This window comes from Henckelia pumila, chromosome 3 (genome assembly GCF_033568475.1).
Source record: "Henckelia pumila isolate YLH828 chromosome 3, ASM3356847v2, whole genome shotgun sequence".
NCBI lineage: Eukaryota > Viridiplantae > Streptophyta > Magnoliopsida > Lamiales > Gesneriaceae > Henckelia > Henckelia pumila.
Window position 1 is genome coordinate 50371730 of NC_133122.1, and position 23798 is coordinate 50395527.

Consider the following 23798-nt stretch of genomic DNA (forward strand, 5'->3'; position numbering starts at 1 on the left):
AACAACAACTGATCCATCTTTTTTTTAGGACTGGCGTTCGCATTCGTAGGATTTTATCTGGAAATAAACAAGGATCCAGGATGCATAGTGGTCGTGTTCCTCCAAGGTAATTGATGTCTGTTTCTTTTCTTTTTTTCTTTTTTTTTTTTAAATTTTGAATCAAGAAACTAACTATTCTTATCTTGCGATTTGTTGTGTTTTTACAGAGTTCCTGAGAAGAAACCATACGTCATTGATAGTAAGCATTTCCTTGTACGCCATATGTTTTAATGTATTCTCTACGATTTCGGGAGAGAAGGTGGTCGTTATGTTTTCATCGTTTAGGTCTAAAATGATCAATCTTTCTACATTTTCTCATACATCCTTAGACCCAAAAAATTTTGGGTATTGGCTGTTAGAGTGAAATGTGAGGTTATCTTCATTGATCTTTCATATCCTATAGTATTATCATTGCAAATCCCGTTGGATTGTTTCTGATCGAGATGAGGAAGAAGAAGTTTAATCGTGAAATCATTGATTCTGATAAGTCTTTTATCGATCTTTAAAGAGAGAATTGCAATCAGTCAAAGTCTTTCTTCTGCAGCCAAAGTTAGAGAAGTATACTCTTTTACGGCTGGTAGAAATCTGTACTAGCTACCCAACAGATACTTTGTAGCTTGTCATCTTGGTGCTTTAGTCATTAAACTAGTGATCGAAATCTATGCCACGGGTTCAACATAGTTTACGTAGGAAAAGCGCAGTGCCCACAAGGTTTCAATGTTTGATGCAAAGTTTTCCTTAACTGACGGAAATGGCTGACACTACTGTTACCAAACTAGTAACGATGCACACAAGCTAAATCTCATGAACAATAATTTGGCCAAAGATGAAGGTTTAATTTTAGATGTTGATCCGGCTCTCCTTATGTTGTTTGTCTACTAACATTTACTTGACACTTTCGTATTCTATAGTTTTCACTTGTTTTTTTTTTATGTGTTACTCCTTTTAAAATATCTTTTTACCCATTTCAGGTTTTTCATTCTGTTGTCAGATTACCTTGTTTGGCTTTGGTTTCTATCAAGTCATACGGTACACGGTGTTTCAAATCTTTTGTTTGTATGTTTGTTTTTACGTTGTTTTACGGTTAATGCGGTAATGCCTTGTATTCACGATGTTATCCGTTTCTTGCAAAATGATTAATGATATCTGATTAGATATTTTTTAAAATAACTTAAATCTAATAAGGATTATTTTTAAATAGACGAAGGCTCGAGTAAAGTTGCACCTGACACAAGAAGACTAATGAGGTTTGTGGCATTAACATTGCTAATGTATATGTTCGTAGCTTTTTTTAGTATTTACTTATCTCATTAGGATTTCCTGTTAGTTAGTGGCTATTTTCTTCTCAATTAATAATATATTAGTATAATCTGTCGGGACTTTGATAATTTGGGATCTTGTAAAAGTAGATTTAGCTGGATGATACTTATCATGATGATTATTAATTAGTTTCAAGGATATGCCGAGCTAATGTTATAGTTGATAGTTTATGTCTGATTAATAGCCATGCTTTTTCCTGGCCTTTGCATTCTGAAGAAAGAATGCCTATATTTTTCTGTTGAAGTGATGACGTATTTCCGTCTTTGTTTCTGCTTATTCTTTTTGTCTTCCTGGTTTATGCTTACTTCAATTTTGTCAAAAATTTCAAGTAAGAAAAAAAAGGAATTACTTCGTTTTGGGAGATATGGATTCAAAATCGTTTATCTTGTAGTTAGTTTTTCGAGTATGACATGTTCTGATTTATTTTGATTGATAACACCGAGTCTATGAATCAATTGTGGTTTGTCCTATTTCTATTTAGATTTACGAGTTTTATTTTGTAGCCTATGTTAGTTCATTGGTTCAGCATCCCATTAGTGACTTCGGAGGATTGATGCAAAAAGAAACTGAATATTAGCTCAAAAGCCGTTTCTTTTATTTTGGTTTTTTGGGGTGAGAGGTGCATCTTCGGGATGAGTGATGATCTTGGCCATGGCTCCCCTAAAGAGTAGGGTATTTCAAACAGAGTTGTAAAAAGTGTGTGCGTGCAAGGCGCATCCAGGCACACGCTACGCACCTAGATAACCATCCAGGTGCAGACCTTGCAAGAGGCGAGCCCTTGCGCACACCTCTCGCAAGGTGCAATGCTCTATTGAGGCGAGAAAAAGCGCACTTCTGTGAAAATGTTTATCGGCCGCTGATTTTTTTCTCCATGTTAACATATTCCATGCCCATCTCATAGTTATGAAAAGTGTGTGCCTTGCTGCGTCTATCCGACGCACCAATCGTGCCTGGGCACTGACCCAGGCGCACACCTTGCAACAAGCACACCTAAGGCACGCGCCTGTGCAGAGGCGCTCATCAGGCGAGAAGCGCAGAAGCGCTTCTCTGCCATTTGATTTTAATAAAAAACAAACCCTAGCTCAAGTGCCCAACCAATTTTTAAGCCCATATTTATTTATTTAATAATAAAAAAATCCGCATGCATGCTTAGACTCCTTACGGCGCAGCAGACAGACTCTTCATCTCCCTCAAACTTTCTCGTTAAAACTTCAGTTCTAGTTTCATCAGTAGTCACTACTCACGTGTTCAGCAGAAAAGGCAGAAGCCTAGGCCCAAAACAACTTCTTTTGTTTTTTCCTTAGTTTACTGTGCATTATGACTTATTATTGCATTTTATATGATTGAATTTTGAGCTACTCAAGTTTTTCTTTAGTATGATTTACTCATTTACGCTACGTTGTATTATTACTAAATGCTTTATTTCCATTTTTTGATATTTTTGTGAATTATATTTAATTTATATAATATATAGTATAAATCACTTTATATATGTTGAAATTTAAAATTTATGCCAAATGTGTTTTACTTCGATAAAGCGTGTGTTTCGCTTAGCGCCTTGCGCCTCAGGCTCCAGGGCACCTAGCGCTTTTGTTTTCTAAATAACTAATTGACGATCTTCACACAAATTAAGATCGTCAATTATTGATTGTAGTTTAGATTAAACAAAAAGTACCGCCTATTTCTTCTGCGCCCTCATTGTTTCCACCAACCTGCACAATTCAAATAAAAATTAATGAGCAGCCCAATAATATAATTACTAGCTAATTAATACATGATTTTTTACGCTAACAATTAGAATCCTTACCACGGCACCTCGAATGTCACCAACCATTTGGTTGGTCTCCTTTGCTACCTTAAGATGGTCTCCCGAGTCCTTGACCAATGACTCCATTGATTTTTCCGTTTTTCCCCTGTAGCTATCCGCTGTCACAATTCCAAAAATTGCGATAGCAGCTCCGTGGGACAAATGAGGAGCTCCTGTAGTCCAAATTACTTTGGACCTTTCGAACGCATTCCTAAAGAATCCCATTTTTTTTTTTTTTCTGAAAATCTCACACCAGAAAACCAAATAACCAAAAAACTCAGTCACCAACCTCAAGCAAATACCAAAAAGACGAGAGCTCATTGCTTTATGCTTAGTAATAAGAAAGCTTAGGGCATATATATATATATATCTATCTATCTATCGTGAAAGCCCATTTCTCTTCTAAATCATCTCATACCACGGAATGGAAAAATAACATTAAGAACAAACAAATGCAGCAAGGAAAACAAATAACCAAGAATGTAAATCACTAACCGGCAAGAAAAAATAGTTCTTGATGCGAAATAGACGAGAGACCCACCCGTATTCTTCTTGCTCCGCTGCTTGGTTTATGCTCAGTAGTACGAACAGCTTAGGGCATATATCCCATGCGGCAGCAAATTTTTTTTGTTTTTTTTAAAAATATTTCGGGTCATGTTTATTATTTAAATAAATAAATTACTGGATTTAGGATTCATGCCAAAAAAAGTAGGGAGATGCAAGACAAATTTCGTTTCAAACGTCAAATAAATAAATAAAAACTGAGCCATTTATCTTGTCTGGTTAAATAGGTTCGATTTATATAATTTAAATTCTGTATTAAATCTATGAATTTGTGCGTGGATAAATATTACCCTTTTATCTAGCTAGTGTAACAAATTATTATTACTATTATTATTAAACTCAAGACCCTATCGTATCATGCTCGTCATTTTATTCAAAATTACTCTGATTTGATCTAACACACCCGTTAGTTTAAAATTCATAAAAAAAAATTAACGAAGAAATGGGAAAAAAAAGGTCGCAAATTGCAATGATTGTTTCAAAAGCTTTGCACACACAAGCATATATATATATATATATATATATTTTATATGATGTTGCGAAGCTTTTGTAAAAACTGCTGCACGTTGCGATGGTTTAATTTGTTTTTAAAACCGTCGTACTGTGCGATGGTTTAATAAAATCATTTTATATTTAAACATTTTTTTATATGATGTTCCAATATTGATTTTTAAAAAGTTTGTTGCTATGAATTTTATTAAACCGTTGCAATTTATTACGGTTTAATAAAACCGTTGCATTGTGCATGCGATGATTAGGTAACCGATTAAACCGTTACATGCATGTTAATATATATTATATTGCACACACTTTGCATACGTGTCTGCTGATGTCAATAGTTGGAATTTATTTTTTAACTACTTTATTGTGATACCTCTGTCTCATGCGGATTAATTACCGTGCCGCGTGTAACGTGATAGCTAGCCCATCTTATATCGGATCGTGAGCTAGGATTGATTAATAAATGAATCGAAAAGTTAAAATTACATGATATAGAAACTCATCATGCAGTTGTAGCAAGCCTGGCATTTAGTTTCATGAAATGTATTATTTTGTTTATTTGTTTTAAGTATTCATTTGCTAGCTAGCTAGCTCGTTTCTCATACTTGGTCGCACTTTGTTGGCACAAAACCTACAGTCTCCTTAATAAGATCATGCACCACCAACAAATCTTGCTGCTGAAAATTCCCAAAAATGGACATACCATCCGAAGTACTCCCCATAGCCAGACACGCTCCTCCGCTCGGATCCGCCACGAAGTAGTTCTTCTCCGGCAACTCCAAGTCCACTCCCTCAAAATGGAACACCATTCTTGGAACCTCAATATGATCGATAGTACTAGCAGTGTCGTTCGACGTGGGAAGTATGAAACAAAGATCAAACACTTTTCCATAAGGAGAATTGTCTACGGGTAATTTCATCTGCGAAACGAACGCATTCTTAACAAGATAGTATGCGTTTCTTGGGAGATATGTGATGGTCGTGCCTGTATCAATGATCATGCCACCACTTCCATCTTCTTGGATCTGGAAACTCGATTTCTCGACGCTCAATCGCGTGTGCCCGACTGTTATCCCTTGCAAGGAAAGATAGTAAAACGTAGGTAAAGATGGGTTTTTGATCAAAGGGGTTGCTTTGACGTTTAATGGTTCCATTGCGGGTTCTTTATCCAAGGATCCTATTTGAAGCATGCCGGGCTTGTTTGAATCGATGGATGTTAAACAATAGGAAAATTTTGGTGCTTTGAGTTGGGAAACAAGAGACAGAGCTCCGCGGCCGAGCCCCACCAGCCCCGCCCCTTGGTCGAAACCAATCCCATCGTTAGCGAAACCACAGCCGAATCCGATTCTTGGGACCGAAACATTGTCGAATGTGAACGTTTCGAGCCCCATGACACCTTCGGTACTCGAAAAATCACCATACAAATATGTATACTGGCAGCTTTTTCCATCATCGCAAGAAGAAGAGGGCTGCAGTGCGCTGCAGAGTATGCTGGAACAGGGCAAGTGAGTGAAAGATGAGGATTTTTCGGGATCGAAAATCGGGGTTGTTTGAGGGAAACATCGCTTGCAAGGCTGGCATTGGGTCCAGACCAGATCACTTCCCGTGTCGAGTATAGCTGAGAAAGATACTGGTGGAGTTCCAATAGAGAGTTTCATTAAGAACTCGCCATCTCCGGCATGAATAGGCGATTCGAAGTCGTTAGCCTGGTGATAATCTGATGCAGACACAGCCATAGCTTGAAGCTGTTTGATCCTCTGTTTTTCCCGACTCATTGCACGTCGCAAGAGCTCGAACTTGGTGAAAGTATTGCCGGAATCGACTCGTCGTAAGGGTACTCGAAACCCGGCTTCGATCGCATGGGGGTGTTGAAGTGATGCATGTCTAGATGTGGAAAGGGTCGGGGAAACAAGAAGTGTAGCAGCAAGAATTAGTAGATTGATGCTAGAAAATCGAAGTGAGGACATTTTTTTTTCTTGATAGTAAGTTTGTTGTTCAAAGTTTGTATGAAATTGAAGTAAATATATCCGAAGGGAGGGGAGAAATAAATGGCATGAATTATAATGGCTAATTCTATTATCCGATGGGCAAATATTTTCAGTATACCAAATTAAAAAATCTTGGAAAATTTGGCAGTCTCTATCCACTATCTCACCAATTCATTGCATGCATATTATTAATTCAAAAAAAATCATTAAAAAATGTTTGGTGATCAATTTTTTTTAATTATAAAAAAGACTGCATTTATACACGCATCATAAGTTTATATTACGTATTTGGTAATAATTTAGCGATTTAAGGTGCGTACGCCGACACGTTTGGTTCAAGTGTGATTGGCGTGAAGAAGAAAGTGTAATTATCGTGAACCTCATAGATAATACAAGTGTACGGGATTGGACATTAATTAGCTAGATAGAATAAATCGTGTTAGCATTGAGAATTTTGTTTAGTTCAAATTAAACTATGTATTACAAATGATGCAATGGCTCTATAATGCAAGACATCGTGCTGTGTACAGGATCCAAACGCCACTCTTTATGGGTTCCAAAGATGTACAGAATGTTTTGGAATGGCACCAAATTTCCTTTTCACAAATATTACAATCCTGAACACTGTATTACAAATATTAATGAATACTTAGCATAACCCTCCGAAATAAGTACGTCCCAGGAACCACCTTTTGCTTGAACCTTGAACCAATTACCTTGCAATGAGTCTCAAAGTTCTAATTTCTAAGCCTGTCCCGACAAAACTACTAAAACTAAAAACCTGCGTATAGTCTTGCATTCGAAATAACACATCCAAGAAAATAGAAACATCGCTTCACGGGTGAAAAAACAATGTTTAAGGAGTACAATGGTAAAGTCGGGGAGACTTGTTTTAAACCCTGTTTGAATTGGCCAATGCCAGTTTATAGACCGATCAGTTTTGCTCGAGACTTGCTCTTACCCAATAATGTGGTCTGGTTCAAATGTTCTTCCTCCTCTTCAATCTTCCTCCTTCGAGCAGCCTCTTCCTTTTGTCTTTGAATCAATTCCAACTCCCTCAGTCTTTCTTCCTCTTTTCGCTGCAGTTCCAGGGCATCCCTCGTTTGAGCCTCTTCTACTCTTCTGCGATTCTCTTCCAGCATCTTATCAAGCTCTTCCCTCTCCTTCCGAGCTTGTTCCTGAGATTGAGAATTCAACTAAGTTTTGTGAATCACACTTCATGTAGAATAGATCGTGATTGTATTGTGATACTAGCATAAGCGTAGTGAAGTGAACACACTCACCACAATTTACGAGCATACACTTTGATGCATTGACGTAGAAGATGAATATGACATCAAAATGGTAATTGTAAATTAAAATTTTCAAATTTTAACCAAGTAGAGGTCACGGTAAAATTGCTAAGACACTGGAGCCATTGCAAAAATTAGTGATTTGTATACCAGAATGTCCATTAGTTGGTTCTACTTGGCAATAATACAGTAGAATGTAAGCATGTAATGCATGGAACTGCATCCTCTACAAAACCAAAATTTTGTACAGGCTACTCCTGGGTGGCCCAAACATTTACAGCATAGATCCAGTACCATTAAAAAGCTTCCAAAGAACAAACCTTATACAATATTGTACCTAAAACGTTAAATGAATCATGATACAAATCGCTAGTCAAAAATGATTTCTTTAATAAAAAAAAAATTGCATAAGCTGGGCTCATGGAGCTTACTTCTTTCTGCCTGGCCTCAGCAAGAGCTGCTTCCTTTTCTCTTACAAGTTGAGCTTTAGCATCATCAAATAGCTTCTTTCGACCTTCTTCAATTCGTCTTTCAATTTCTAACCTGACTTCTTCAGAACCCAATTTCTCCTCGACCCTTTTACGAATTTCTTCCTCCACTCTCATCGCAGTTTCTTCTTCTAATTGTTTAAGCTCTGCCTCATGCTGCATTCTGCATGCAAAAATAAACTTAACTCACAAATGCCACATCATAACATGAAAAAGTTTGGCCAATAACCAAATTTCTTACACTCGAGAAAATATAAAATAGAACAAAGTGTGACTTGTCATAAACTACATAACCATCCAACAGGCTGCATCTTACACAAAAGCTCCTAAAATTTACCTATACAGAAATAAATTTATCAGAACAAAAACAACCGAACACCTCTCCGTTCCACTCCAACTTATAAATAATGAAAATCCTTGAACATGTTGCCTATGCAAGCAGATAACAAACAAAATCTCTCGCTAAAAGACCCAAAGAGAAACTGTGTTTTACCGTATCCTTTCTTCTTCCTCCTTTTTCAATTTGAAATTGACAGCCTTTTTCTCAGCTGATGTCAAACTGGCACTACGAGATCTTGTTGAAGGGGACAAAGATGAACTTCGACTTCTGCGTCTCCGGTTGCGCTTTGGTGTTGGTGACCGGCTCTTCCGATGCTTCGAAGCAGGGGAGCGGCTTTTTCGCCTGCCACGAGCATAATAACTATGTCAAAACAAGTATTTTATCCCTACACTTGCCTGGTCACGTTATATATGATAAAATCAACGAAAGGAAGATATGACTTCTTTCGCAATTGTCATAACACATGAACTTCATAAAGTAGTTAACTTTGTTCAGAAGTACTTTAACATTCACAATTTCGATAGTAAAAAATCATTTTTTCTCAAAGAAAAGCATTTCCACCTCCGTGACAATAACCCCAGCAATTAGTAGTCATTGATATGATAACATTTCAACACCATAGAGCCATTGAAATGTAATTGCAGTAAGAAACAGAGTACTATTCAAGGCATTGAAGAATAGGGAAATTCGGGTAAAAGAATAGATAATTAGCAAACGCCGACCTGCTGCGAGGAGATCGGGTACGGTCACGGCGGGTGCTCCGCTTGTTGGAGTGGCGGTGGCCGACGGGTGACCGAGAATATCGCCGCCGCGAGTACGACGGTGACCGAGATACATCTCGCGGCATCACTCCACCTTGTTGGCCTCCGAACTATCCCAAATACGAGGAAACCAAAAACCAAAAATATGTTTCAAAAAAAATAAAAAATAATAATTAAAAAAAACCAAGAAATATTGTTCTTGGCGTGGAGAGTTCAGAGTCGCTCTACCACGATTTTTTTCTTTTCGTTTTTAGTACAATTAACATCGAATATTAAATTACATTATATTATAACACGAATCCGCTTGCTTATTAACACAAGACGTACTTGTTTCGAATAAAAAAATTAACTACATTTATCTAAATAAATTACCACGATTTTAGACAGATTTTTGGGACACTTTTAGTAAGTATTTCTCGATTTTTTCTTAACAAAATTTTAAAATTCTGTAAATTTTATTTTAAAAAAATAAGAAATGCTTTCTAAAAATTTTCTCAAACAGTACCTATAATATTTTTAATTTGTGATCTATGAGTTCAATTTTTTTCTAAATTATTAATTGGTTTGATTTGATATACAGATTAAATTTATTTTTTTAATTGTATTTGGTCGAAAACCCAATATCTTGGCTAAAACATTGTGTATTCGTTAACAATTCTCACGGTCTATGAAATGGATCCATCCCATATATATTTGTTGTGAAAATAACACTTTTATATGATTCAATTTCAACCTCTCCCAAGTTCCAACTTCCAATACTCGGAAAATTCAAGCCACAATTTTTATTGAAAGCTCATGTCTTCCAACAATATATTCATAAAACAGAAGAGTAATCACGTCTAAATTTTTTACACATACACAATTTTTTACAAGCAACATATGTGTACAAGAGCGAGCTGTAAATTCCTGGAGCTTTAGCCTTCAAGAATACAGTCTTATACGGGTAGTTATGGGCTGGCGGCACAAAGGGCAGGAAGATATCGAAGCACCGCAGTCCTTGCATGTCTGAAATATTCCACATAATCACAGTTAAAAAGATCACACATACAGCACAAAGAAGTCTCTGAGCTGTACCGAATATGGTGTTCTACGAGTTGCTTTGTACATACTTCATTACTCTGTCCTTTATATGAGACCTCAGAGTTAAACCCCTTCATTACACGATCTAGGACTGTTCTGATAAATGGCAGTAGAGGTTGCTAGACAGTATTCAGCCTAGGAAGTCTGGTCCAACTAAATTATTTCACAAAAATTGTAGGTTTTTCCAAAACACCTTGCTTTCTGCAGTTATATGGAAGTGGCATGTAAAATCATTGTCAACAAGTTTATTTTACTTTTTTCCTTCACTACATGATGTTCATGTAATCCATTTCTCAAGAGTTTCACAACTTAAAGGTAGGCCAATTTGATCTTAAGAGGCAAAGAACTCAAATACGAAGTGTTGATTTTACTGAGGACAACACACATGCAAATTTGAAGTCCCGATGAAAAACTGTGAAAGATGCACACTTCACGTTATAGGTAGACATTTAATTCAAGTATAATCAGCAATCGAATCTTACCATATGACCGCACCCAAAAGCCATGTTCCTCGAATTTGTCAAGCAGATTGGGCAGACCTTGCCATAGAAATTAACAAACAAAATTTTTAAAAAAATATACGAGAAGAAACAGAACAACCTTCCAAAGGCATCAAGCAAATATCAGTGGCTAAACTTGAAGGGAAATAGCTTACTTGCTCATCTACTGATCTCGATTCAACAGATTCTAAGCTCGACGAATGAGAAGACAACTTAGCATTATCATGATCTAATACTCTCCGTGGAGGAGGGAAGGGTTGTCTCCCAGGACCTGCAATTTTTTTGCTTCACAAAGAAAATTTTCAAAAACAATCACTATTTTATGAAAAATAATTCTGACAAGGGGAACATGTGGCATAACTCAAACCACCATGAGTCCATGACCAAGGTTCTTGAAGGTGGCGATGAGTATGCTAAATGATTCGCTTTCTCATTTGCTCAGATTACTACTAAACGTGCACAAGGATACCAAGAAAGAAATGAGAAACTACAAAATGTGGGGTTTAATCCAAGAAACAGAAGGTATGAATGTTTAACTCCTAAGCGATTTCAAGGGGGTGGGTGTCGTGTGTTTATTTCACACAATTTTGTTAGAAATAGAATTTCTCAATGGCGTCTTACTCCTTAGTGTGAAGGGTCATCGCAGTTCGATATTGTAAAGGAATTTCCATGAGAGCAGCAAGTGCAAAAGCTGTTTCCTTTTTCTCCAAATTTGTGTGCCCAGACATAATATTAGTGAAGTTCACAAACTGCATCACCATTTGGGAGAAACAGATATTAGATACAAACAGAAGTTTTCACAATTATTTCAAGTTCCCCTCTAGATTTGGTACCAAAATATCGATCAAACTATCACATACATGATAAATAGCGTGAACCAACATAATATGTAAAACCACCTCACAGATTGCACATCACTGGTAATAAAAAATCACCATTTCTTGCATTTCTTGGTACCTGGAAATTGTCAAATGCTCGTTGAGGAATGTAATCATCAAATTCTTTCATTGCATCCCAAGGACCATCCCCCACACCAACAAGAATGATAGAAAGAGGATATTCACTGTTATTTAAAGGTCATGGCGCATATGAGTAAGGAACACAATATGAATAAAATTTGTTCAAGTGCAATCAGCCTACAATTATAAAATTCATAAAGTCGTTTACCTTGCAGTGACTATAGAGTTGATAGTTGTGTGTTCCTGAGGACTAAACCTTCCAGGTGGTGTATCACTACTCCGAGTAACCTAAGTTCATGCCAAACCTCTAAGTTTCTCCTTAAATACAGAAATTTTACCAGAGAATTCAAACGAAGATAATTAAAATTCCAGCAATTATGCGAGCATTACACTTACGCCCCTCCAGAACAGTAACCAGAGTAAGTGCTAGGTTTGCCTACCCTCAAAGGATGCCATTTTAACTATCCAAAACTTCGATGGCAGGGCGGCAGAGTTTTTGTACCCAAAGATATATGAAATTGTTTTCCCAAGTGCATCATAAAGTTCAGAATCAACAGCAAAAAAGCAAAAAAAAAAAAAAAAAAAGGTGAACCTGTCCATCAGCAATGATAACAAGGACGTGATACTGAAAATTGCTCTTCTCCACGATATCAATTGCAGCATCAATTACTGGAGCAAATGAGGTTGGACCTACATCAGGTAACCAAAGAAGACGAGGCACATAGATCAAAATCAATTCATTTTACCCCTCTTGTACGAAGTAAAGGTTGGAAAATTCAACAAGGTTGATTTATCTCTCTAAACTTGTATGAGTCCTTTGAGCTAGGTTCAACCAACTCTAAAATTGATTAAGGAATAAATATATGTGAAATCACAAGTACGAGCTCGTAATAATAGCCAGACACAAGTTAACAAACGTCGATTTCGCTCTATGTTCCATGCCATTGATCATCCAGAATGCAACATAATGTAATTTCAGACAAGAAAAATACACATCACTGCTGGGATTAAACACAACTATCAAGAAAAAATTATTATCAATACCAGATAAGTTCAAAAAAGGAAGAATTTCTTTATATCGTGCAAGTGCTTCTTCAAATCCATTACATGGACGATGATCTGGATAAAAGCTGAAGACATATTGATCATGGGTTGTTGCTGCACTTTTTCATTAAAAAAAAAGAGTAAGCTTCCGATAGATCTCATAAAATTTTATTACATTAAAGCAATTAACACTGACCATCACCAAATCCAAAACAAGGTATCAAATTGTCTTCATCAAAAGGAGATAAAGTTCTCCCAATGATTGAAATGGCTTGTTCATACGGATTGGGTGTGCTACCAATTGCATGGAGGCTTCTCCTGTTGAAAGAATGCTTTCCTACAATCTTCTCAAGTTAGATGGTCCTCACAACTAATCAGATCCCACCACCCACAAAAACAAACAAGAAAATGAAAAAAAGTTGTTTGTAGCTGAATCAACCTGTCCACTCATTGCTCTTCGTAAAATCGATACCAAGAATTAAATTTGATGATTCCAAGCCAGCTTCTCTTAATGCATTTATAACCTGGAAACATGCTAGCACATCTTGGTTACGCCCAAACTATGGTCATATTTAGCATATTTTCTTGATCCATGACAGGCATAAAATGGGGAATAACAATCACGAAAAAGTAGTTGTAAACTCAAAGCAATAAAAACAGAGGGCACATGTGTTTTGCTTTCCATATTTCATATATTACAAAATCTTACACGATACTATTGCTATAATGCTGTTTTTTCATAAGAACAAAACTAAACACTCATTTTCTCCAAACATATACAAGATTCTTATCATTGTTATTTAATTTAGCTTAGATAAAATTTAATATAATGACAATTGAAGCAAATGTGTACCTCTTCCAATGAGTTGTAACTATCCGCTATATATGCAGTGTGTCGATTCTTTCTGTGATTAACATTTACTGAAGCTCCTGTGTGTCCTTGAGGATGATGCTGATGACTAGTCTGTGTTGAGCTTCTAGCATGTTCCGGAGATGGAGTTCGATTATGGGTACCAACTGTGTATCCTACATTTGAATTTGGTTGATCCGGATGATTTTCATAGGACTCATCAGGTGATGATTCACTGTTGCCCATTAGATGCTGTTGTTTCCAACTTGATAGCAGAACAGGTCTGCATAGACAATTTTAAAGAACTGTCTGAGATATGCGATTCACATTTAGAATTGTCTCAACACGAAATGATAAATGTTTGCACGATAGTAATTTATAATTACCCAAACCTATTTCTCATTCCCCAACAAATATAATTGCGTCATTTTCAATTATTTTTCCCAAACACATTATCAATTCCTACCCTTGCCAGCATAATTATTACATTAAGGGTAATGTCATATGTACACGGAGTCTTACATGTTGGGTTACAAAATACAAAATTATTTTATAAAATTTAGTAAAGAAATATACTACATTTTAAAATGTAAAAAGTCTCACCCAAGTATCATCCACACAAGTATCGATTCAAATATAATACAATCTAATCCCAAAAAAACAAAAAAAAGGAAAGGAAACCAAATACAATTTAACAAATAAGCTAAGCATTACATGATTTGCACTTTTTAGTATCTCGAAGCCATTTCTCAAAACATTTTCCCAAATCATAAAATAAAGACCAAGACGTTGCAACGATCTTTAAAGAAACAAAATTGCCCCTTGACAACAAGCACATTAAAAATAAATAAATCTATTTCTAGAATAACAAAGTGATCGCATCTTACAAAAAATTCCTTTGTTAATTGATATGTTATTTTGACTTGAAAGTGTGAAGTTTGGGTACACTAACTTTCATACCCTCAAAGTTGGAGCTGAGTGCTTACAAAGGAAATTCAGAAGTAATTTGTTGTTCTAGAAAGCAGATAATTCTTCAGGGACATACAAAAGAAGGATGGTGAGTTCAATACAAAAAAGAAAAAAATAAAGATAGAGTAACTCAAAAAATTGGATTGAACAAAAGATTTTCGAGGAGTTCAAAAGGCCCATATATAATTCTTTTGACTCAAAGAAGAGTAACAGTTTCCAAGCAGGGTGATTCCATAATATTTTCCAGAAAGAAAAAATCCAAGGACATTGTTGAACATATTACATATATAACCAAAAACTGGTCAAGCGAAACTCCATCAGTGAATCTGATGAATGCAAATGTAAATAGCTAGTTTTTTCACATTCGATTTCCAAGAAAACAAACAATTCTAGAGTGCTGGGGAACTCTACCTAAAATGAGAAAATAAACAGAATAACGTTGAGGACAATATGCCAAGTTGGTTTCATGTGAAACCAGTTAAAATCAAGTCTCAACTCTGAGTTAGCATAAACCTCCTAACCTATATATGTCCCACATTGTTGCCCAATTCTGAGAATACTTCATGTTCCACAGGCATCAAAAAGTTATATTTTCTGTCCTCCTTCCACATACAAGCTGATGCAAGCTCTTGCTCTTTCTTGTTTTATTAACATTTCCATGGTTTCAAACTTGCATGAGTATGAGCATAAAATGCCATCCCAAGTAGCAAGTCATCTCTTATGCTTGCTGGATCCTTGGATACGAGAAATGAGTATAGTTTGAAATGCAGAGATTTTGAATCCTAAATGTGCACAGAATTTCCTCAACCAAAGGTTCAAAGTTGCTTAAATGCTAATGGCAATTGCGATATGAGATGGATATTACATTCAATCCACGTTCATAATGCTACAGCCTCGTTACATCAAGACAGAAGACACAATTTCTCCCACAGTCCATATGATTAGACTTTATGTGTCAACAGAATGTGGGGGTGGGCCTCCAGTATACGTTAGTAACGTCACAAAGGACTTTCAGAGTTGATATTTAGTCATATTTCAGTTTAATACCAGTTATCACACTCCTTAACAATCAATAAGTCCTCAAATCCAACGGAATGAGTAATAAAATCTAAAGATTAAACAGAATATGATACCTGATGAAACCAATTCAGCAAAGAATTTTACTATATTACAAACTTCTAAACATCAGACCACCTATCATTGAAGATCTGGTAATAAGTCTCATTAATTGTCCAACTATGACTACAATTAGACCACAATTTCTTCTCAGCAATTGCAAAGTACTCATTTTTACACAAACCCATCCACGAATATTTCCAACAAATTCAAGAAAACACACACAAATCAAGTCAAAGTTAAAAACACCCACAACTACAGCATATTCGGGATACACATAAAAACTAAACAATTAATACTAAAGTTGCAGCACCTAGAGCTTAATGGGTTCAGCAGAAAAATGGAAAACTCAATAGCTTCGATACATATAAAAATAAAAATAAAAATGGTGATTCAGCTGAACTCGAGTGAAATTTCTTGATACACTTTCACCTTTTTCTGGCAGGGAAAGATGTAAGAACATGCCCAATTTCTACTTTTCCAGTAAAGAATCCATTTTTCAGCTGGTTTTGTTAAGATTTTCAAATACTGTAAATCAGTGATAACGCTGGCAGGGAAAGATGTAAGAACATGCCCAATTTCTACTTTTCCAGTAAAGAATCCATTTTTCAGATGGTTTTGTTAAGATTTTCAAATACTGTAAATCGGTGATAACGTAATAGTTTTAAACTTTAGTTAGAACAAGCATCAGTAACATGCCTAACATGTGTATCTAATTTAGAAGATTGCAAGTAGAAAATAAAAAAAAAGCCTGATGGGTGTTTGAATTTAGAAGATTTTTGAATTTGATTTGAAATGAGAGTGAATTATCATAAAATTCCTAATACCCTTCCTAACTTTATTATAATTTCCTAGGCAAAAGATTCTTTACTATAACTTCCTAGGACGCCAAACTTGAATATTTTAATATTTAATTCTTGTGCTAGATTTATGCTAATCTATGCTTGAAATATATAGGTTTTATGCTTAACTTGTAGAGGTTTTATGCTTGAATCTGGAGATTTTGTGCTCATTTGCAGCTCATTTGCAGTATAAAGAATTATGCGCAAAAATGGTAAAAATGGTATCAGAGCTTTAGGTTAATTATTTAGACGTAATATTATTCGTTAATTCATGCTTTTCTTTGTTGAGGAGAAGATTTCTACAAAAGATGACTTCAAACGAAGGTTTGAATCAAGAGGATTTTATTCATATGAAATCCTATAAACAAGTTAATCTATTCACAATAGATTACTTACAACAGGTTGTGATTAATGCTCTTAATTTTGAAGAGATAAAGAAAAATGATTTCTAACTCTCAATTTTTAGAGATTACCCCAGATTCCTCTAAACTCTCCGGAGATCTTAGAAAAATTCAAAAGACGGTACAATATTACAGCAATCAGTTGTATGAAATACCTCGGCAAATTGATGAAATCCTTATGAAACAAGAAGAAATTCTTGGAACTCTAAAGGATCTTCAAAATAAAATCATAAATCTAGAACACACTTCGGGTTCTATAAAAGGAAATACAGGAGGAAGGTTACCACTCTCATTTGGTACCGAACCTTTGTTACATCAGAAAGGTAAAACCAAAATGGTTCAAAAACCTTTAACCAATGATGAAATGATGATTAATTTTATAAAAGCAGTATCAGAGAAAAACACTATCTGATGACTACTTTAGAAAGATTAAATCTCGAGGATCTACAAAATATTGCGGATTTATTTGCGAATCTGAAAGTAGTAGATCTAAAAATGAATTCCCCTGAGGGTGAACAAACCATAGGGAATCCCCCAAGATATGTGGTTAAAACAGAAGAACCGCATAGTGAGTTCCAGGTTGGAGAAAATTCACATCCAGCAGGAACCAGATCAAGAAGGAGTAAAATCCCACTCCATCAAACTCCTTACGGAAAAACTATTTTAGATCCAATACATCCTTACGGGGTTATGTTAAACCTTGATGTTTTGGACTTCAAAAACAGAGAAGATCTTATAGATGATTGGACGTCAGCTATGAGAATAGCAGCAGGGACATTAGATCTCAATAAAGAAGGATTCATTAAACTTTTAGAAATGAGTCTAATGGGATCTGTTAAGATCGCATGGGAGATGACTGTAACGCTCTGTTTTTATCTTAAAAGAGTTTATTTGAGTTAATCAGAGATTACAGAGTTCTCGAGCCGGTTTGATTTTGATCAGGGTCCTTTTTGCAAATTTTGAAAATTTCAGGGACTAAAATGCAAATATTGATTTTTATATATTATCTACACATTTGTTCGACTTGAAAATCATTTCATCCTCTTCCCTAAATCGAGCTCCTCCATTGAAGACGCCTTCAAGCTTTTTCAAGCTTCCAGATTTCCTCCCGAGCTCGATCCGGCCGTTAGAAATTATTTCTGAAGGCAGATTAGTGATCACTGCAGTGAGAGCTCCGTTATACCGTAAGTATTTCTCCGATCAGATATGTTTTGTTTTTCGGAGGTTGTTAGAATCGATCTAGATTCTAGTATGTTGTTCTTGGCGGAGTTCAGATCGTTTATTATCTGTCGGTTTTGAATTAGAGCGACGTTCGGATTTGTTGTGATTTTTGGAAGCCATTTTCGAAAGTTTGAGTTTTGAGATTTGTTGGGATTGCCTTGTTGTTGTTGTATTAGAATTTTTATGAGATTATATCGATATTGAACTGCTGTCTGCGTTTTCGGTTTGTTCAGTTTTTAGCCGTTATGCCGTCGGTTTGAGTTTTGGGATTTCGAACCGTTTTTGAGTTGTTGAACTTGGCTTGTAAGTCGATCAGGGTAATTGATCTTTGATTTGTATCTGAACAGATTCGTTTGGAGTTTGTCAAGCCCGTGTTAGCAGCATTGTTCGTCAAGAGTTGGACGAAGATCGGTAAAGAGATTTCCTTGAACCGTTGTTTGTTGTTTAGGTTGTATAGTTGTTGATACAATCTTTTGTTGTAGCTTATCCGGAGTTGGATCTACGACATTGAAAGGTAAAAGCAGACATCGATAGCGGGATAGCATACTCGGGACAATTGGTTCTCGAGTTTCCCTTAAAAGCACATACTTGCATCTACACTCGTTCTAGCATGAGGAACTTGTGTTCTGTTGTTTTGATTGAGCTTTTGTTATATGGCTATGTTTTATGTTTCTGTTATGCATTCATCTTGAGCCAATCTTGTTTTCAGCGGGCAGAACCGCCCTTTTTGTTTAGACGTTTGGGAACTATGATTGAGTGGCTTAGGTCGTAGTCGTTTCGCCTAGTGCTAGCATACTCATTATAGTTGCTCAAAGTCTAGAGGAGTGGGATACGTGGCACCACCTCGATTGGGTGAGTCGGTGAGTCGTTACTTAATCTCACCCTCGGGATCCCAAAAGCACAGCAGCAATCCCTCGTTTATCAGATTTTATATCCCGGTTTAAAGACATGCATCTCATTACGTTGTCATGGATTTCGTCGTTGTCTTGAAAGCATGATTATTGTTGTATTACTTGTTATGTTGCTTTTACTGGGATTATCATTCTCACCGGTTATCCGGCTGTTGCTTTGTTTTGTATGTGTACTTGGCAACAGGTGGGGCAGGATCAAGTCAGAAGAGGCATGGTTAGCTTTGAGGGAATGATGTAGAAGTGAGACTCGGTTTAGAAGTCTTGTTAGCATGACAATCTAGCTTATGTTTTGAAGCATGTTAAGAACTTGAACTTGGATTGGAAGTGGTCTTGCTTGTGGTTAGAACTCTTGTATTCTGTATTCGGCTTGTAATAGCTAGCATCGATGCGTGTTCTTCACTTTTATGTATTTAAATGCTATGTTGTTGGATATATATTAGTTGGATCATGTTAGAGTTTTTTTGGTTATGTTATTGCACTTTTGGATGCTTGCTTTGAGCCAATTCAGCAGGCCATGCGCGCCCGCGCCTCGGGTGGCGCACCCGCGCATCCCGCACTTTGTTTCGGAAGTTTTGGGCAGAGCTTCAGGCGCGCCCGTGCCTCGGGTGGCGCGCCCGCGCGAGGGCTTGGGCAGGACGCCATACGCGCCCGCGCCTGAAGCGGCGCGCCCGCGCGTCCCCTTTAAAAGAAAAAATGCTCTTGGCTTTTAATTGCTTACTTATTGAATTACTCCTTTAATTGTTGTTTAGAACCGAGGTCTCACATTAAGTGGTATTAGAGAATTAAGATTCTTGGTCGAACTAGAGTGAGCGGGTAGATCGAGTCTGCGTGTATTGGCTCCTCGCATGTGTTTGAATTATTTTAACTGTGTATTTAATTCCATGCGAGCATGCTTTATTATTGAGAATTATTGAATTACATGGTTATGTGATTTAATTTATAAAGCATGATCTACTTGAAATATAACTGTTTCTGTTATCGACTGGTATCTGGTATTCCAAGCGGTTGTAAGGGCACTGATTGTAGCGATTGAGATATCTCGTGTCCTAACCTTTGATTATCAGATGGGTCCTCGTCGAGTGATAAACAGAAACACACCGCCAGTTATCCCTGCAACTGAGCAAGCTAGCACTGAAGTTGATCAGTTGGATGCTTCAGCAACGCCTATGGAAACCTTGTTTAAGAGGTTTCAGTCGTTCAATCCGCCATTATTGATGGGTTCAAAAAATCCAGTTGACTGCGAGAGTTGGTTGGATGATATTGATCAGCTATTCGATTCCATTGATTACACAGATGACCGCAGAATCAGGTTAGTCATTCATCAAGTACGTGGGGTTGCTAAGAGCTGGTGGATCATGACAAAGAAAGCAATAGAGAATAGAGGTACAGAAGTTACTTGGACTCTTTTTAAATCTGAATTCTATAAGCGGTTTTTCCCTATCTCATACCGTAAGGACAAGGGAGCAGAATTTGCCAATTTGAGACAAGGGAATCTGAACATCGAAGAGTACGTTGCCAAGTTTGATAGTCTGTTGCGTTTTGCACCACTAATTGCCGGAGATGAAGAAGCTAAGGCAGATCATTTCATAAATGGCTTGAATCCTGACATCTTAACTTTGGTGAACACTGCTAGGCCAGACAACTTTGCGGATGCCATGAATCATGCAAAGGGAGCAGAAGCAGGCTTGTGGAGGCAAAGAGGTAATCAGGTAGCACCTCAGCAGCAGAGGCAGTATCAGAACCAACCCTCTCAGTATCAGAATCAGCCACCTCAGCATCAGAACCAGCAGCAGAGGTATGAAGGTGGTAACAGTGGGGGAAACAGAAAGGATCAGTACAAAGCAAGAGGTAAACAGTTCAAGAGGCAGGGGAACAGTCGTCCAGCTCCAGTGGTTTGAAGCAATTCGGTTCAGGACCGAGTTCTGGGTCATCATCCTTGTACTGCAGCAAGTGTGGAGGAAGACACTCACCGGATCAGTGTGTGGGAGTCTTTGGCAATTGTAACACCTGTCAGCAACTGGGACACTTTTCTAAGGTGTGCCCTCAGTGTAATAGAGATAGAGCTCAGAGTGGGAGTTCGTCTAGACCTGCAGCTCAGCCTGAGAGGTAGTCTTCTGCAGTGCACTCTTTCTAGCCTTAGCAGCAGAACAGACAGGGAGGTAGTACCAGTGCAAATCAGCCTCCGAGACAGCAAGCACGAGTCTTTGCTTTGACAGAGGATCAGGCTCAAGCAGCACCTGACGATGTTATAGCAGGTAACTGTTCGATTTTTGGTTATTCTGCTCATGTATTGATAGATACAGGTGCTTCCCATTCTTTTATCTCTGAGAAATTCGTATTATTGCATGCTTTGCCAACTGAATTGTTGCCTACAGTAGTAGCTGTTACTTCATCTTTGGGTGGAGGAATTGTTTCTGTCAGATTAGTCAGGAACTGTGAACTATGTTTTGAAGGAAATTTGTTAGAATTCGACTGTATTGTACTTGGACTGTCAGATTTTGATTGTATTGTCGGGATAGATGCTTTAACCAAGTACAGGGCGACAGTCGATTGTTTCCAAAAAGTTTTCAGGTTCAGACCAGAAATGGCAGACGAGTGGAAATTCTTTGGTAAGGGTTCTCGATCTAGAATTCCTTTGATTTCAGTGTTATCTATGACTCGTTTGTTACAGAAAGGTGTAGAAGGATTTTTGGTGTATGCAATTGATGTACTGAAATCTAGCCCAGCTTTGGTAGATTTACCGGTGGTTAGAGAATTTGCGGATGTGTTTCCGGAAGATGTTCCTGGATTGCCGTCTATTCGAGAAATCGAATTCAGCATTGACTTAGTGCCAGGTACTCAACCTATTTTAAAAGCTCCTTATCGTATGACACTTGTTGAATTGAGAGAGTTGAAGGAGCAGCTTGAGGATTTGATTGCCAAGGGATACATCAGACCTAGTGTATCGCCTTGGGGTGCTCCTGTTCTATTCGTTCGGAAGAAGGATGGTTCTATGCGGCTCTGTATCGACTACCGTCAATTGAATCAGGCTACAGTTAAGAACAGGTATCCTTTACCCCGAATAGATGACTTGTTTGATCAGCTGCAGGGTCCTTCTGTCTACTCTAAGATTGATCTGAGGTCAGGTTATCACCAGTTGAGAGTGCGAGAGGAAGACGTTTCTAAGACCGCATTCAGGACGAGGTATGGTCACTTTGAGTTTATAGTCATGTCGTTCGGTTTGACTAACGCCCCAGCGGTTTTTATGGGTTTGATGAACCGTATCTTTCAGCGTTATTTAGATGAGTTCGTCATTATCTTTATCGATGATATTCTTATCTACTCGAAGAACCGTACTGACCATGCAGAGCACTTGAGGACCGTACTGCAGATTTTGCGAGTTGAGCAGTTGTTTGCCAAGCTGTCTAAGTGTGAATTCTGGTTAGATCGAGTTGTTTTTCTCGGTCATATTATTTTTGAAGATGAGATTTCTGTCGATCCCAGCAAGATTGAAGCGGTTATGAATTGGCCTAGACCTACTTCAGTGCCGGAGATCCGAAGCTTCATGGGTTTAGCTGGTTATTACCGTCGTTTCATCGAGGGTTTCTCGTCTATTGCCAAGCCTATTACCCAGCTGACTCAGAAGAATGCGCCTTTTGTTTGGACTCTAGATTGTGAGGCTAGCTTTGTTGATCTGAAGAGGAGACTGACCAGTGCTCCAATTCTTTCTATTCCGAAGGGTACTGGAGGTTTCACAGTCTATTGTGATGCTTTTAACCGAGGCTTGGGTTGTGTTCTTATGCAGCATAAGCATGTGATAGCGTATGCATCGAGGCAGCTGAAACCGCACGAGACTCGTTATCCGGTCCATGATCTTGAACTAGCTGCGATCGTCTTTGCTCTGAAGATCTGGCGTCACTATCTTTATGGTGAGTCTTTCGAGATCTTTTCTGACCATAAGAGCCTTAAGTACTTGTTTTCACAGTCAGAGCTAAATATGAGACAGAGAAGATGGTTAGATCTGTTGAAGAATTTCGACTGTGAAATCAAGTACTATCCGGGGAAGTCTAATGCAGTTGTAGATGCCTTGAGCCGAAAACTTTGTTCTTTATCTCTTTCTACTATCGGTGTTTCTCAATTGATCGATGATTGTTGCACTTCTGGTTTAGAGTTTGAAACATATAGGGAGACTATCAGAGTATTTGCTATTCAAGTCGAGCCAAAGTTGTTTGTTGCAATCAGAGAAGCACAGAAGTCTGAGCCGAGCATCCAGATTTCAGTAGAGAAAGTCAGATCGGGTCATCAGTCTGAATTCCAGGTTAGAGATGATGTTTTGTTCGTGAATAACCGTATTGTTGTGCCTGATATTTCGGAGTTGAGACGGCGTATTCTCCGAGAGGCTCATTGCAGTCGGTTTAGTATTCATCCTGGAGGTCGTAAGATGTACAACGATCTGAAGAACCAGTTCTGGTGGAAGAGAATGAAGAGCGACGTAGCGAGGTTTGTATCTCGGTGTTTGAATTGTCAACAGGTGAAAGCAGAACAGAAGCGACCAGGAGGTCTGTTGCACAGTCTATCTGTTCCTGAATGGAAGTGGGATCACATTTCCATGGATTTCGTCACGAAGCTACCACGATCCGTTCGAGGATGCGATGCTATTTGGGTAGTGATCGACCGATTGACGAAGTCTTCTTGTTTTATTCCGTACAGGATGACGTATCGTTATGATCAGATGGCTGAGTTGTATGTTAGCAATGTTGTGAGATTGCATGGTATGCCGAAGTCGATCGTTTCAGACAGAGATCCTAGATTCACTTCTCACTTCT

General features: G+C 37.6%; 3 protein-coding genes across 5 annotated transcripts; all 3 read right to left on the reverse strand.

Moving 5' to 3' along the window:
• Positions 1-4718: 4718 nt before the first annotated feature.
• Positions 4719-6228, reverse strand: LOC140891924 (aspartic proteinase nepenthesin-1-like). Its single transcript, XM_073300621.1, has one exon. It carries the CDS (start codon positions 6196-6198, stop codon positions 4831-4833), a length of 1368 nt encoding a protein of 455 aa, XP_073156722.1. The 5' UTR covers positions 6199-6228; the 3' UTR covers positions 4719-4830.
• Positions 6229-6793: 565 nt separating this feature from the next.
• On the reverse strand, positions 6794-9333 carry LOC140891690 (uncharacterized). The gene is made up of 4 exons (XM_073300292.1): positions 9062-9333; positions 8493-8681; positions 7943-8162; positions 6794-7397 (listed from the first exon to the last, which is right to left on the reverse strand). Exons 1-4 carry the CDS (start codon positions 9184-9186, stop codon positions 7143-7145), a joined length of 789 nt encoding a protein of 262 aa, XP_073156393.1. The 5' UTR covers positions 9187-9333; the 3' UTR covers positions 6794-7142.
• Positions 9334-9862: 529 nt separating this feature from the next.
• Positions 9863-16333, reverse strand: LOC140887216 (E3 ubiquitin-protein ligase RGLG3-like). 3 transcript variants are annotated; one of them, XM_073294322.1, is made up of 12 exons: positions 16022-16333; positions 13537-13816; positions 13123-13207; positions 12880-13020; positions 12684-12797; positions 12232-12329; positions 11848-11927; positions 11638-11743; positions 11302-11429; positions 10836-10965; positions 10663-10719; positions 9863-10105 (listed from the first exon to the last, which is right to left on the reverse strand). In XM_073294322.1, the coding sequence occupies exons 2-12, from the start codon at positions 13777-13779 to the stop codon at positions 10022-10024; spliced, it is 1266 nt and encodes a 421-aa protein (XP_073150423.1). In that variant the 5' UTR covers positions 13780-13816; positions 16022-16333; the 3' UTR covers positions 9863-10021. The 3 variants fall into 3 exon arrangements, with proteins under 3 accessions (XP_073150423.1, XP_073150422.1, XP_073150421.1); XM_073294321.1 differs by having other exon boundaries at positions 16051-16332; XM_073294320.1 differs by lacking the exon at positions 16022-16333 and adding an exon at positions 15024-16008.
• Positions 16334-23798: the final 7465 nt, after the last annotated feature.